The 12767-nt window shown below is 41.6% G+C and overlaps 1 protein-coding gene across 1 annotated transcript; it reads right to left on the reverse strand.

The window, feature by feature from the left end:
* Nucleotides 1–8625: 8625 nt before the first annotated feature.
* mid1ip1l (MID1 interacting protein 1, like) lies at nucleotides 8626–10336 on the reverse strand. The gene is made up of 2 exons (XM_040016047.1): nucleotides 10202–10336; nucleotides 8626–9866 (listed from the first exon to the last, which is right to left on the reverse strand). Exon 2 carries the CDS (start codon nucleotides 9792–9794, stop codon nucleotides 9318–9320), a length of 477 nt encoding a protein of 158 aa, XP_039871981.1. The 5' UTR covers nucleotides 9795–9866; nucleotides 10202–10336; the 3' UTR covers nucleotides 8626–9317.
* Nucleotides 10337–12767: the final 2431 nt, after the last annotated feature.

Raw genomic sequence — 12767 nt, forward strand, 5'->3', positions numbered from 1 at the left:
AGCCATTAAAATGTGTCTTTTGTCAGAGGGCGACCCTCTAAGCAGACATATTGACACCTTTTGAGCAAAAGCCCTCGGAAGAGTAACAAGAGTAATGTTTAGCCTTGAGGTTGTTTGTGAAAAACTGAAAGAACTTTTGTCTCTTAGAGTGCTGTGGTTTCAATTTGGGAAAACCATGAAGATGAAAAGGATCTGAATGTTATATAAAGGATAAGAGGTGTGTTACTGTGATCAGGAGCCATTGTCCCAAATATAGGGAACAGCCGGAAGTGTTAACACCAATAACAGGTACAATCACTGTCTGTGTTTTGCATGCTGCCTTTTTAATATTTGTTGGGGGTTTTTTGTATTTTTTATTTTTTTTGCACATGTCTCTCTATGTGGTGAAATCGTACACAATGTGAAAGCTCTGAAGGATGTCTCATGGGTGAACTCAGCTGTCGCTCCTTTTCCTGTTTATGCCCACGTTTTAACCTGTTAGCGCTTGACTGCTGCTTAACACAAAGCACTGCGACCGCTATTTGCTCATACAGAGCCAATGGAAAGGGGTCTTCAGCTTAGGTAAACATGCTCTTGTGCGTCTGTGTAGTCCAAAAACCCAGCGGCACATAGCTCAGAGTGGCTGACACTATAGGACAAGTGCTGATTGGTTGAAAAATGGACAGGAATGCAAATAGGAGCTACAATGGATTTGATCACAAACAGGAGAAACATCAGAAATCAAAGAACACAACATGATATAGCATGTTACCCTGACATGTACTCTAGCCATATTTCACAATAAAACATGACAGTGTAATGGAAAATGTTTTTAATATTTCAAGGGTCATACAGCTTTCCATGATCCTTTCCACACCACTGAGTTCATTCCTGTGAAATTAATTAATTAAAAAAAAATGCAAGGTGCAGTATATTTGCAATCACAAACTGAAAATAGTATATGACTCTTTATGTGAATCATGGATGACCTAGCTTAGTCACTTGATGGTTAAACCTTTATCATCTACAGAAAGCATACAAAGACTTTCAAAGTAAAACACTCAAGGGCGTAAGGAGGAGTTCTTTTCCCACTCATTCAACTCCTTTTGTACAAAGCTAAGCCATCCATTCAGCTACTCTTTGTTTAACAGAGCACCAGACAAAAGCTGGAAAAAGCCTTCCCACTGTAGTTTTTCCATTTCTTCTCTTCACTTCTACTTGACCACATTGAAACAAGCACATACTGAACTTTTTGCTTTTTACTTAGTTCTCTACATTTATCTGATAGCTGCACAGAATAAAACGTCTCATGCAGAACAGACAAACAGGGACATTTTGCCCAGCGAATGCTTTATTTTTAAATGCTTAAGTACATTTCTGCTGATTATGCTTCTGTGGTTTGTGATATCTGACTGATAGTCTGATTCTATCACAGGAAGCTTACTACAGCATCCAGAGCATCTTAAAACCTGCCTGATACACGGAAGCTGGCAAACGTTTTCTGATATTACATGCATATATGCACGACAGAAGCCTGTATTGACCTACATAAGCAGCATATAAAGCGACAGAGTAATAAGCGTGTATGAGCAGCAGACACGGCCGGGTGGAGGGGATTGTTCACTCACAGAGACACTCTGTGTCAGGCTGTAAGCTGCTCCAGCTGGACTCGACACCCACCCACTTGGCTCTTATGTAACCTCATACGATCCTTCCCAGTGTGTTCTGTGCAGGGCTGGCACATACTAATCATGTTGTGGGAATCAGTGATAAAAGGCAGAGTGGCGTCTACTATGTGGTTTAGTAGTGCAGCACCATGAGAGCTGTATTCCGAGTAAAACTAAAACAATCTTTAACCTGCTCTAAGGAATTTTCACTTCGTGTGTCAGTTTCACCAGCAGCAGCAGCTTTCGTAACCCAAACAACACAAAGGTTGATATTTTGCCCTACAAATCGGCAAACGCATCTAACCAGATCAACCGCAAGGGTTTCGATGCAGCTGAAGAAAAAAACAGGAAGTGGATGGTACTTCTGTAAGCCTCCGCCTAAAGAACATGGTGTTCCCAACGTCACAGCTGCTTCCCCATGCTGACAAATCAGAGAGCTGTGTTTAATGTTTGTAATGTCTTACACACTTCACATCTCCTCCTTGTGAATCTTGTGGTCCTCTTTTTGCCTTGTTTTGTTTTTGTGTATGTGAGTCATAAACATGCTCTGTGGTTCATCAGTGTGAGCTTTCCGTCTACCATTCGCACTTCCCCTAACTCTCTGCCTGCCACCATCCTCAGTCCTCTGTCCTTATTTCACCTCAGGCCTCTGGCTGCAAGCTTCAGCTTCAGCGTTCCCACATCCCGTCTCTTTTTGAGCATCACACCATCAATTTGCCATTTTGTGGCCATGTTTTGTACATTTGGCTCCATACATTTCTAATGTAAACCTGCCTAACCCATCTTGTTACCTGATGGCTGTGAAAGCACCATTTTACTGAATTCATCTCATTTAGTGTGGACTGGGATCAGAGCGTGTCCCCAGTGACCCTCTCCCAGAACTGTCTTGATAGCATTGTGCATGGATTGTTAAACAGGGCTTTTGGGTTTAGGCCAAAGGTCTCTGGACCAAACGTCTGCGTGAACAGACTGCTAAAACCAGTATTTCTGTAAGTTATTCACACAGTCTGACACAAAAAGACACACTAGGTTCACAGACACAAAAACTGACCTCAAAGATACAAAACGACTCCAAAGTAAAGCAAAAAGGCTTCAAAGAGACACAAAGCGTCCACAAAGTTAAAGAAATTGACCACAAAATTAAACAAAACCACAAAAGTGACTCAAAACTTATTCAAGGACACACAAGGCTCCCATAAAGTTACACAAAAAAGACCAGAAAAGGATTTTATACAGACAAAAATCCCCACAAAAAACACAAAACAACCACAACCAACAAGATGACTTTACAAAATAAAAAACACCAAAAATGACCACAAAGAGACCCCCAAAAAACCCACAAACGCAAAACCACTTCACATGACACAAAATAACTTCAAAGTTAGACAAAACCTTTTAACAGACAAACAAATCTACCATAAAGTTACAGAAAACAACGACAAACTTCAACTTTGACTTTACAGCCAGAAAAAATGTGAAAAAAGCTTCAAAAAATATGTAAAGTGACCACAAAAAGAATTTTTTTTTCGTGAAATGATGACTTTATTAAAAAAAAAAGGAACACAAAGAGAAAAAACAACTGCAGGGTTACGCAAAAATGACTACAAATAAGACACAAATGTGCAACAAAGTTACACAGAACCACATAGGGACACAAAATGTCTTAAAGTGACATAAAGCAACCACAAAGCAACACATAACTTTAAAGATACATGAAAAAAACAACAACAAAGAGAAGTGAAATGACAATAAAAAATACGTATTATAACTATAGACACAAAATGATTTCCATGACACACAAAACAGCCACACATATCCACAAAAACACAGAAAAATCATCACAAAGTTACACAAAATGTCTTCAAACAACAAAATACAACTACAGAGGAACTCCGATGTCTCCATTTGACATAAATCCATGATGCTGAACAAACAGTGTAACCAGTAATAATGTCCCTGAATGCACCAGGGCCTAATTTAATACAAATACATAACTGAAAATAGTCTTGAGCCTACAAGCCGTAGCCATTAACTGAAGGTGAATATATTCAGACATTAAAACACTGATATCCTAATTAACAACAGTTCAAAGATAACATAAAGGTAAACAACAGAAGTCACGTTTTTTCATGACCTTGTACATGTTAATCAGTTCTGTGGTTACTGTATTCAGTGTTGACTGTGGCCTGGTTCCAAAGCTGCACTTTCATACAAACCTCCTTGAATGACTGACCGACTGCGACTGTGGTAACTTCCTTTTTGCTCAACATCGTGCAAACTTGATCAAGAGCGCTGTCGTGAGTTATAAACAATGTTACTTTTTAGAGATGCCCGCTTTCCCCCCTCGTGGATGTTTTCTCCGACCACGCTCCTCTTGTGCAGTCAGGCAGAAGTCACACACGCAGAAATGTTAATGACATCAGTGAACGTGCCGGTTCACATTATCTCTGCAGCACAAGGCAGAGCATTGTAGGTCTCGACGCGGGCTTCACATGAGACGATTTTACGTCAGGGCAATGCCTAGCAACCGTAATTCTGCTGCATGCAGGCAACATACAACCGCATCGCATCAACAACAGCCAACTTGTTTGGATAACAAGCAACTGTTACCTTTGGGACCAGCTGCAAACGTGCTGGAGGGCTTCTTCAAATGTAGTCTCAATGACTCAAGCACCTGAGTTAAGGTGCAGCATACGCACTTTAATTTTCATTTGAACACTTTTTCACACATTTATTTATCATTGATGTTTTAAACTCAGAGTTAAAATATGTCCTCGTGGATATCTTAGCGAGGGTTGTGACGTGGGTCACATGCTGACAGTAGATATAGCCGCCGAGATTGCCTTTTTATTGCAGGGTTATGTGCAAGATCAGCTGGCGTGATGCAGGTTAACCTATAACCTGCTGGAACAATAAATACACTGATTTCAGCTTGAAGTCTCAGCGGCAGTAATCTCGCACCTTCTGCTGTCTGATGAACACTTTTACTTTCTGTACTTTTTGTACCTCTACCCGAGTTCAAACCTGAACGGCAGAGTATTTGTAGATGCTGGTAACACTGCTTTTAACCTCTCGTTAGTTTCTCCTGGTGACAAAATTGCATTTATATTGTGCTTTTTCTAATCTTACTGAGCACTCAAAGTAATGATGTGTGATTAACTTGGGGTTCAAAAGCTTGTAATAATTGTAAATATACTTGTATTGTGAAGATATTTTGTGTGATTCATATTTATACTTTGATACCTCGTACTTATTTTCATATCTGCATTTCGTATTTTTACAGCCTTTTATTTTATTTTATGTTCATTTGAAGCTGCATGCTGTGGGTCATATTGCAAAATTAAAAATAGAGTTGCATATATATTACAAAAAAACCCCATGAAGAATAAAACTACAGCGTGGGTTCTTTTTGAGCAAATCACGATGTTTCTTCCACCACTGATAGAAAGGTGAGAGCCTGTGTGAGGCCTTTTCTTTGACTTAAATAAATGCTTCCTTGGTGAGAACTCAGAGGTTTTGAAACGTGCTGGCCTATTAAAGCAAACATTACAGTGAATGTGCTAAGGTGTTTGCTCAGGGAGCAATGTTGTCACCATAAAAACGTCAACATGCAGGTAAGGAAGTGATAAGAGCAAACATGTTGTAGGTGCGCCAGGGAGATATTGTATATAATGGTACTGTAAGAGCAGATCTAAGGCTATATTTGTGATCATTGGTGCTCCTGTGCCTGTGTGAGGTTAAATTGACCTGCTCTGTCTGGCTCTTTATCCGCGTCAGACTGGAGTTTTACAGCTGTTGAGCAATAGAAATTGCTCCTGGGAGAAGTGACAGCAGCCGCTGCCACGTCTCCAGTCACGCAGCCTCATGCTGGCAAGCGGAGCTGGGCAGAGATCTGCCATCCAAGCAGTCCTTTCAACACCAAATGACTGCCATGTCCCTAGGTCTGCCGGTCACGTTGCCAAAAACACGTTGGAACACCCCACCTGTGCCAAACATATCAGATATCTGAAGAACATTTACACTGGGGTTCCTTTTTATAGACACAACTATGATGAATTAAAACGGATTATATAACACAAAGAGCCATCTAACATTTGAAATATAACCCAGCCAGTGAAGCATAAGGTGTCACCGCCTGGTGAAACAGCACTTCCTCATCACCGCTGTGGAGCATCTTGAAATCTGCAGTGTACTCAGCGGTCACAACCATTTGCTCTCGGGTTTCTCAAGACATTAACGTGACCTGGGAGACTTTTGCAGTCCGAGCTGTATTACAGAATATCAGTGTCATGGTTCAGACCATTGGAGATTTGTTTGGCTGAAAAACAACTTTACAAGGATTTCACTAGTTTACAGGAAGAAATGTCTGACTAAACAAATAATTTAGTGCAGTAAACCCTTGATTTTTTTTAAAATAGAATATGTTTCAGACAGTTTGAGTGCTAAAAGATAGTTTCCCTGGTGTCAGAGGTTACTTAAGACCTGCTCCTACCTAAGAGATTAAAATATTTCACAAGCTAAATCCTTAAAATCTGAAAAATCTGTGATGTCCAGGATGTACCCTGCCTCTTGTCCACAACAGGATAAGTAGATAAATGGTTAAAAGGATGGATGATGGAGGGTGGGTTAAATATAAATATCTTCAATGTACCAGTGGCTGGACAGAGCTGGACTCAAAGACAGCACAGGAACAAGCTCTGAAGACAAGATCCATAGAGGCTGGGGTCTACCACACGATGCAAGACCCCAGGTGCAGGCTGTGTAAAGAAGCCCCTGAGACAATCCTGCACATAACAGCAGGGTGCAAGATGCTAGCAGGCAGGGTATACATGGAACACCATAACCAAGTGGCCTGCATAGTATAAACCTGCAACACTTGTTTTGTAGCCACATGCAAAGCTGTTAAAACAAGCAAACTTCTGAGCAAACATTTGCTTATATAGACATTCAGAAGTCTGCATGGGCACAGAGCAACATTACTGTAGCTGTGTTTGCACAGTTAGATCACTAATTTGTTGCCAGGCAAAAGACACCAATTTGTTGGTGCTACTGTTCACCACCACAGTAGCACACGGAGCAAACCAGGATTTTTTCAATTAAAGAACTGGGATAATACTCAATAGTTAAGTCACTCACCTGATCTGAGGCCAGTAGAACAGCTTTTCAGTCATTAAATACAAAAGTGAATGCCGAGAGACCCAAATTCAAGCAACAACTGAAGCCGGGCACAGGAAAAGGAGCACCTCAATGGAGGAAGCACAGCAATTGGTCATGTCCATGGATTTCAAACATTGGGTAGTCATTGTCTGCAAATGATTTTCATCCAAGAATTAAAACCAGTCCTCATATTTAATATATTAGTTTGTCCAATTAATTTTAAGCCTCTAAAAATGGAGTGCTGTGCAATAACTCCTGAACAGTTAATTCAAAACATTTGCAAAACCTCCAGATTTGGGTTACAAAGGTAAAACTATGAAAACTGTGTCTTTGTCCAACAAATTATGGACCCAACTGTATATAACTGGACATTGTAATTCCAATATCTACTCTTAAAGCTCAGTTTTCGGTCTCCACCAGCTGTTTACTGTGTACCAGCTAAGAACTCCATTATATTAAAAGCTAATCTCTAATCATTTGATGGTGTGTACAGTGGATTTTTACAAGCATCAAATTAAAGCAAAGTTAGAAATAGAATAAAAATAAATGAACAGACAGGCAAACATGCCCATGGATTTATTTCTTAGTTATAAATTAGATCAGTGTAAAGGTTGCATTTCTTTTTTTTTAATTCCCCATGTGGCCAGCTGTCACCAGTTGGGTTAACCCAGTTTATCTGAGTGGGCTGAGGCACACTGACCAGCACAGCCATTTTGATTCGCAGCCATCTGTGAGGCCCATTGTGAGAGGAGACAGAGGAGAACTGCAGCCTCTCGCCACAGCGCTTTCCATGCAAACTCCCTGACCCCAGCGTCCTCGCTGCTGCTCGCCAGAGGAGCGCCAGTGTGTTGGACCCATTGCTTCCTGGATGGCCCTCACCACATTACAATCTCTTAATCACTGCTGTGCCTTTGAGAGAGAAAAGAGGGAGGGGGAGGGACTCTCTGCAACTGGATTGGCTGCTCTTGGTGGAGCTGTTGCTAAGGGGAGGGCTTTACTCAGCGATGGATGGATTGATGGATGGATGGGCTTCTGGTTGGAGCAACTTACAGATCAACTAAATGTGATGAAGCAAATCTTCCAAAACTACTTGAGGTTCAGACCATGTTCTCTGTCACCACTTGCAGTTTTATTATTTATCAAATTTGTCTCACCCAAATAAAGTCTTATCAACCGTGATGGCTCAGTTTGCTTTACTGCCACTTGTCCTCTTGCAGCTACCATTTGTACAGTGAGATTTGAACTTTGTTTCAGGATTATTCAGTTCTGATGGGAAAGTTCAGGGTTTAACATTCTGAAACCGATTGTTGGCATTTTGATTTCAGCCAAGTCAAGTTTAAGGATTTAATTGCCTAGTTTTTTAAGATTTAAGCAACTTGGCCTGAATATGCATTGAGGTAAGAGTCCAATTACACTTTAAAATATAAACTTGTGCCCATGTACTTTAGATGATATACTGAAGTGCTTAAAACGGGCTCCAGGCAATTTGCATCAGATACAAGATTAAATGGTGTTGAGGTCCCAGCACTGCTTACTCATTTAGTGCCAAAATTGCCATGCCCAGCTAAAACCCTTCTAGAATTATCTTGCAACATCCGCATACTCATGTTAAAATATTAACATTGCACAGGCCGGACCAACATCTATACGTTTTAAGGGTTTCCCCTCAGAAGTTTAGCTAAAGTATCATCTTTCGCCAGGAATGTCACATCAGAGACTAGTTTACATCCGAGCAGAGATGGAGGTAAACATCTATTTATAGGCAGGCTACTTGAGAGAGTCTGAACATCCTTCCTGTTACTAATGACAGACAAGACAAACATTATTAGCTTCATGTTTATTTCCATTTTACTGCATCAATATAAAATTGGATTTTCAAATTAAGTTTCCATAGACAAACATTTAAGCTATATAATGAACAACTTACAGTGACAATGTGGGAAGGAATTGAACAGGGTATGGTACAAAAAAGTCAAGGCACACCTTGTTGTAGCATTGAGTGGAACGCTTTAAAACCTCCGCAGGCAGGAACCCTTCAGCTCAGCTTTAATAAAATGACCATTTTTACAAGGAGGGACAGAATAGCCAGCATTCAATATCTCCTATGGGCAGAAACTTTATTCACTTCAACTTGAAATTCATGTAAATTTAAAATGCAGAGCACGTGAGGGAAAACGTTCTGCCTAAAATCAGAGCTGTGCTTCATCAGGACTTGATTCAGTAAACCTCCACCAAGCACGAACATGCCAGCCTCTCCAGAAGAGGCAGGCTGACGACATGCGCAGGGATCACTGGTTTATTTATTTATTTATTTTTATTCATTGATGGGAGGGGGCGGAGGAGCAGGATTGAAGTTTGAGTGTTATTCAGTAGCAGGAGAAGCCAGGAGTGGTTGCCCTGGTCAGTTTACTGTCCATCTGAGAGTTTTGGAAGAGATCTGGCCCATCACAAAACACCTCACTATTTCAAGTCAGTTTGAGGAGAAAAGGGCGAGGAAAACTGATGCAGTTACTTCTATCTCATGAAGTTTCCTCCTCCAATTTCCCTCTTGTACCTGTTGGTGAGGTGGTCTGCCTGCATGGTCAGCTTGGACAGCACGCCAAACAGTCCTCTGAGGTGATAATGAAACTGATGCTGCAGGTCAGCGTTGTCATCCACGTGTATGTCTCCCTTCACCGCCTGCTGCTCTTCCTGCTTCACCGCCATCTCCAGGAAGCTGGCACCGCTGCTCACCTCCCTCTTCAGCAGGCCCCACTCCATGTCGTTCTTTATGGACTTGAGCAGCAGGTAATGCTCGTACATGTCCCTCTGCTTGTTGCTGCACGGCGGTTCGTTGTTGTTGTTAGCCTGCTGCTCGTCCAGCGGCATGTCTCGCAGCAGGCTCGGCACCATGATGGTCTCGTCCATGTTGTTGGTGGCCGCTATGAAGCGGTGCATGACGTTAATGAGGGAGTGCTTGTTGCCGACGGAGTCGCTGCTGATCTGCATCATTTTGAAGGCTGTAAGGTTACAGTGTAGCGCAGACGGGTGGATCTTTAAAGGCAGAGCTGTTTGGCTGGTGATCTGCAAGATGAAGGGAGGGATGATTAGGATGCAGGAAAGGTGCAGGGAGATTGAGCAGACTCTGCAGAAATGCAGCACAGCAAGGGCAAATCCCTCTGAGACAGCTTTACATAATCAGCACGGACAATAAAACACCTGCAGCACGCCGGACTACAGCCTGGCTGCAGGGGACCGACACCGCGAGCTGACATCTCTAATAGAAAACAGATGAATAAGACTTCCGTATGCTTCCGATCTATACCATCATGCCCGAAGCGCATCACTATGACCTCGATTTCCTGCTGCTGAAATTCAAACATCCCTTCAGTTAGAGAGGCACTGAGTAAAAGACTGACCTGGAAACCTGAGGGAAAGCTTGCCTGGTGTCCTGGTTGGTTAACTCAAGTTTTCTCAGGCAGCGTACAGCACCCGCTGGGAAGAAAAATAAAAATTTCTTCAGCTGACTGACAGATAAGCGCTGTTTTTATACCCAGCAGCCGGGTTGGGCGGTAGGAAGGACTGAAAGTCCGGCCTCTTTGGGTTTTACTGCAGAGCCAGTTGGGCTGCATGACAACTGCAGGCGGGGCTTCTGCAGCGTCTGATCCCAAATTGACCAATGAAATGAGATCTGGCAGCAGCCACTCAAATATGTTTGTTCTGGGCTCGCCTGCGATTAGCTGCACCCTGTTTACTGCTCATCTTTTCCGGGCCGTTTGTCCCCTGAAGGCAACACTGGTGTAAGTCTCCGTGCAGCTCTTTGCACGTCGGGTTTGTCAAGAGTTGAACTCATAGATGGTTTAAGATTCAACTAAGCATAGTGTGATCCCCCCCCCCCCCCCACACACGCTCACTCTCCGTCCTTTATTGGCTTGTATATATCTTGCACAGCACTGCCGCCTGGCGGTTAAGTTGTGTGGGTTCAACTGAAGCGTCCTCGCTGATGCAATACACGCATCCAAACGAGACATGACCCCAGGAGCAGCACGTGTCACCAGGTGGAGCATCCACTGTGTCACGGGTGTCCCTAAAAGTCTGGCATAAATTTCAGGCTTTTAGCTGTATTTTCACGAGTTTTACAGCCTTTTCCACTGATAAAGATCTCCCTCAATGCCAATCTTAGTGCAGCAGTTAATTTAATTAATAAATAAACAATAAAATCACAGAAAAGTAGACATTTCTGTTTTGTTTAGGTCCACAGTAAAAGAAGAAAAAAAGATCCAAACAAAAAAGGACATTTTCTGTAAAATAACAATTTTCTGTTTTAAAATTACAGGATAATTTACTGTGAATTTACACATTTATTTCTTCCAATTTAAGCCCAAAGAGTCATGCTGGCGGACTTTTTTCATTTACTACAGCAGCATTTCTTTATCTTGTAGAAAAACTGTTGAAATTGCACAAATTTTTCTTATATTAAGATATCTAAGGGATTAAATGTGAAGTTGAAACTTCTTTACACTGACAAAGGGCAGAGTTTCATTCATTTGTCACACTAAGGATCAAAGTGGAGCTGCATTTGGTGCGTCATGTAAAATGAGTTTGACATCCCTGCATTATTGGATTAGTTTCACCTGCAATTTTCCTGAGTAAAACCAGCAGTCAGTGCTTTGAAAAGCATGGCACAAGTTGCCTGTGTCTAAGCTGTGAGCAATAGCCAAAGCTTATACATATTTATAGAAGCCTGCTTGTATTCATCAGCATGAATTCAATTATTTATTTACAGTCTAATGTGTTGGTGTACAGAGGCAAAGCTACAGAAATGGTCTGTGTCCTTGCGTCAAACATCATGCAAATCAAATTTGACCCCACCAGAAACTGGTTACCTCAGGGCAATAAAGCGCTCTAAGGGCACTAAAATGTCACAGTTTTCTACATATGCTCATTTTTATTTTAATGAACATCAACTAAATTTTCTTAGAAGCATTTAATGTGTGATTGTATGGTTCTGTGTGTCCGAGTGTGCCTATCATTGATAACTATTCTCTGGAACTTCATGAAACACTTACTGTCTTCAAATTCACTCTCCTTGTTGAAGGAATGGGGCCCAAATGCCCAAACACATTCTTTTCTCCCATAAAATATTTATGTGCTCATATCCTGTAAGTTAACATGAGTTCATGCAAGTATTAAATGATGCAATTAAGCAAGTTGTAGCAGGCGAGCACCAGAAAACATAAAACAAGCAGTGTCAAGTATCAGAGTTCAGAAACACAGTTTAAATGTACTAAGTTACATTCCACTACTGCTCATCTAACTCAGTGACGCTGTAGGATTAACAGCACTGCGCACCAATTCTAAGGAAACTTTATTTAACAAACTGCAAATGAGCAACATCTCTCAGGCCTTTGTAGAAGTTTAGAGTTCAATCAGCATAGACTGTGTTGATATTTATTTTGTCAACAACGGCATATTACCAAAGCACAGAGGTATAACTGGTGGTTATACCTCCTGCACATGCACATCATGTCAGCTACACCCAGTGACTGTTTCGTTTGCTGTGCAAACAGTTAAACCTGAAATTAAAGAGACGTAGGTTGTGCTTTTATTATTTGGCCACAATAATAATTTTTTCCCCCCCAAGGCTTTTTAGAACGAAAAAAGGTTTATTCGAATGAAATATCAAACCGTTGCGCAAAGACCTACCACCTTCATACACATCAGGAGAAACGACTAGCCAGTGCAAATACAACAGCTGCAGTGAAGCACGAGATTCAACAACGAGGTGATCGAGCTGACAGCGTGTAGCCTTGTTACAGCCGTTTACATCTTTTACTATGCCGAGTGGTAGAAGTGAAGAACAATGTGGTGTTCACCCTTTAACTTCACCCCTGCAAATTATAGAAGTTAGGTAATGAAGGGGAGTCTGGTTTTCCTGGCTGTCAGCCACAGCCATGGATGAAAGTTCAAGGCCGCACTGTGTTT

The sequence above is a fragment of the Simochromis diagramma genome, unplaced genomic scaffold (genome assembly GCF_900408965.1).
Source record: "Simochromis diagramma unplaced genomic scaffold, fSimDia1.1 OVJJ01000685.1, whole genome shotgun sequence".
Classification (NCBI taxonomy): Eukaryota; Metazoa; Chordata; class Actinopteri; order Cichliformes; family Cichlidae; genus Simochromis; species Simochromis diagramma.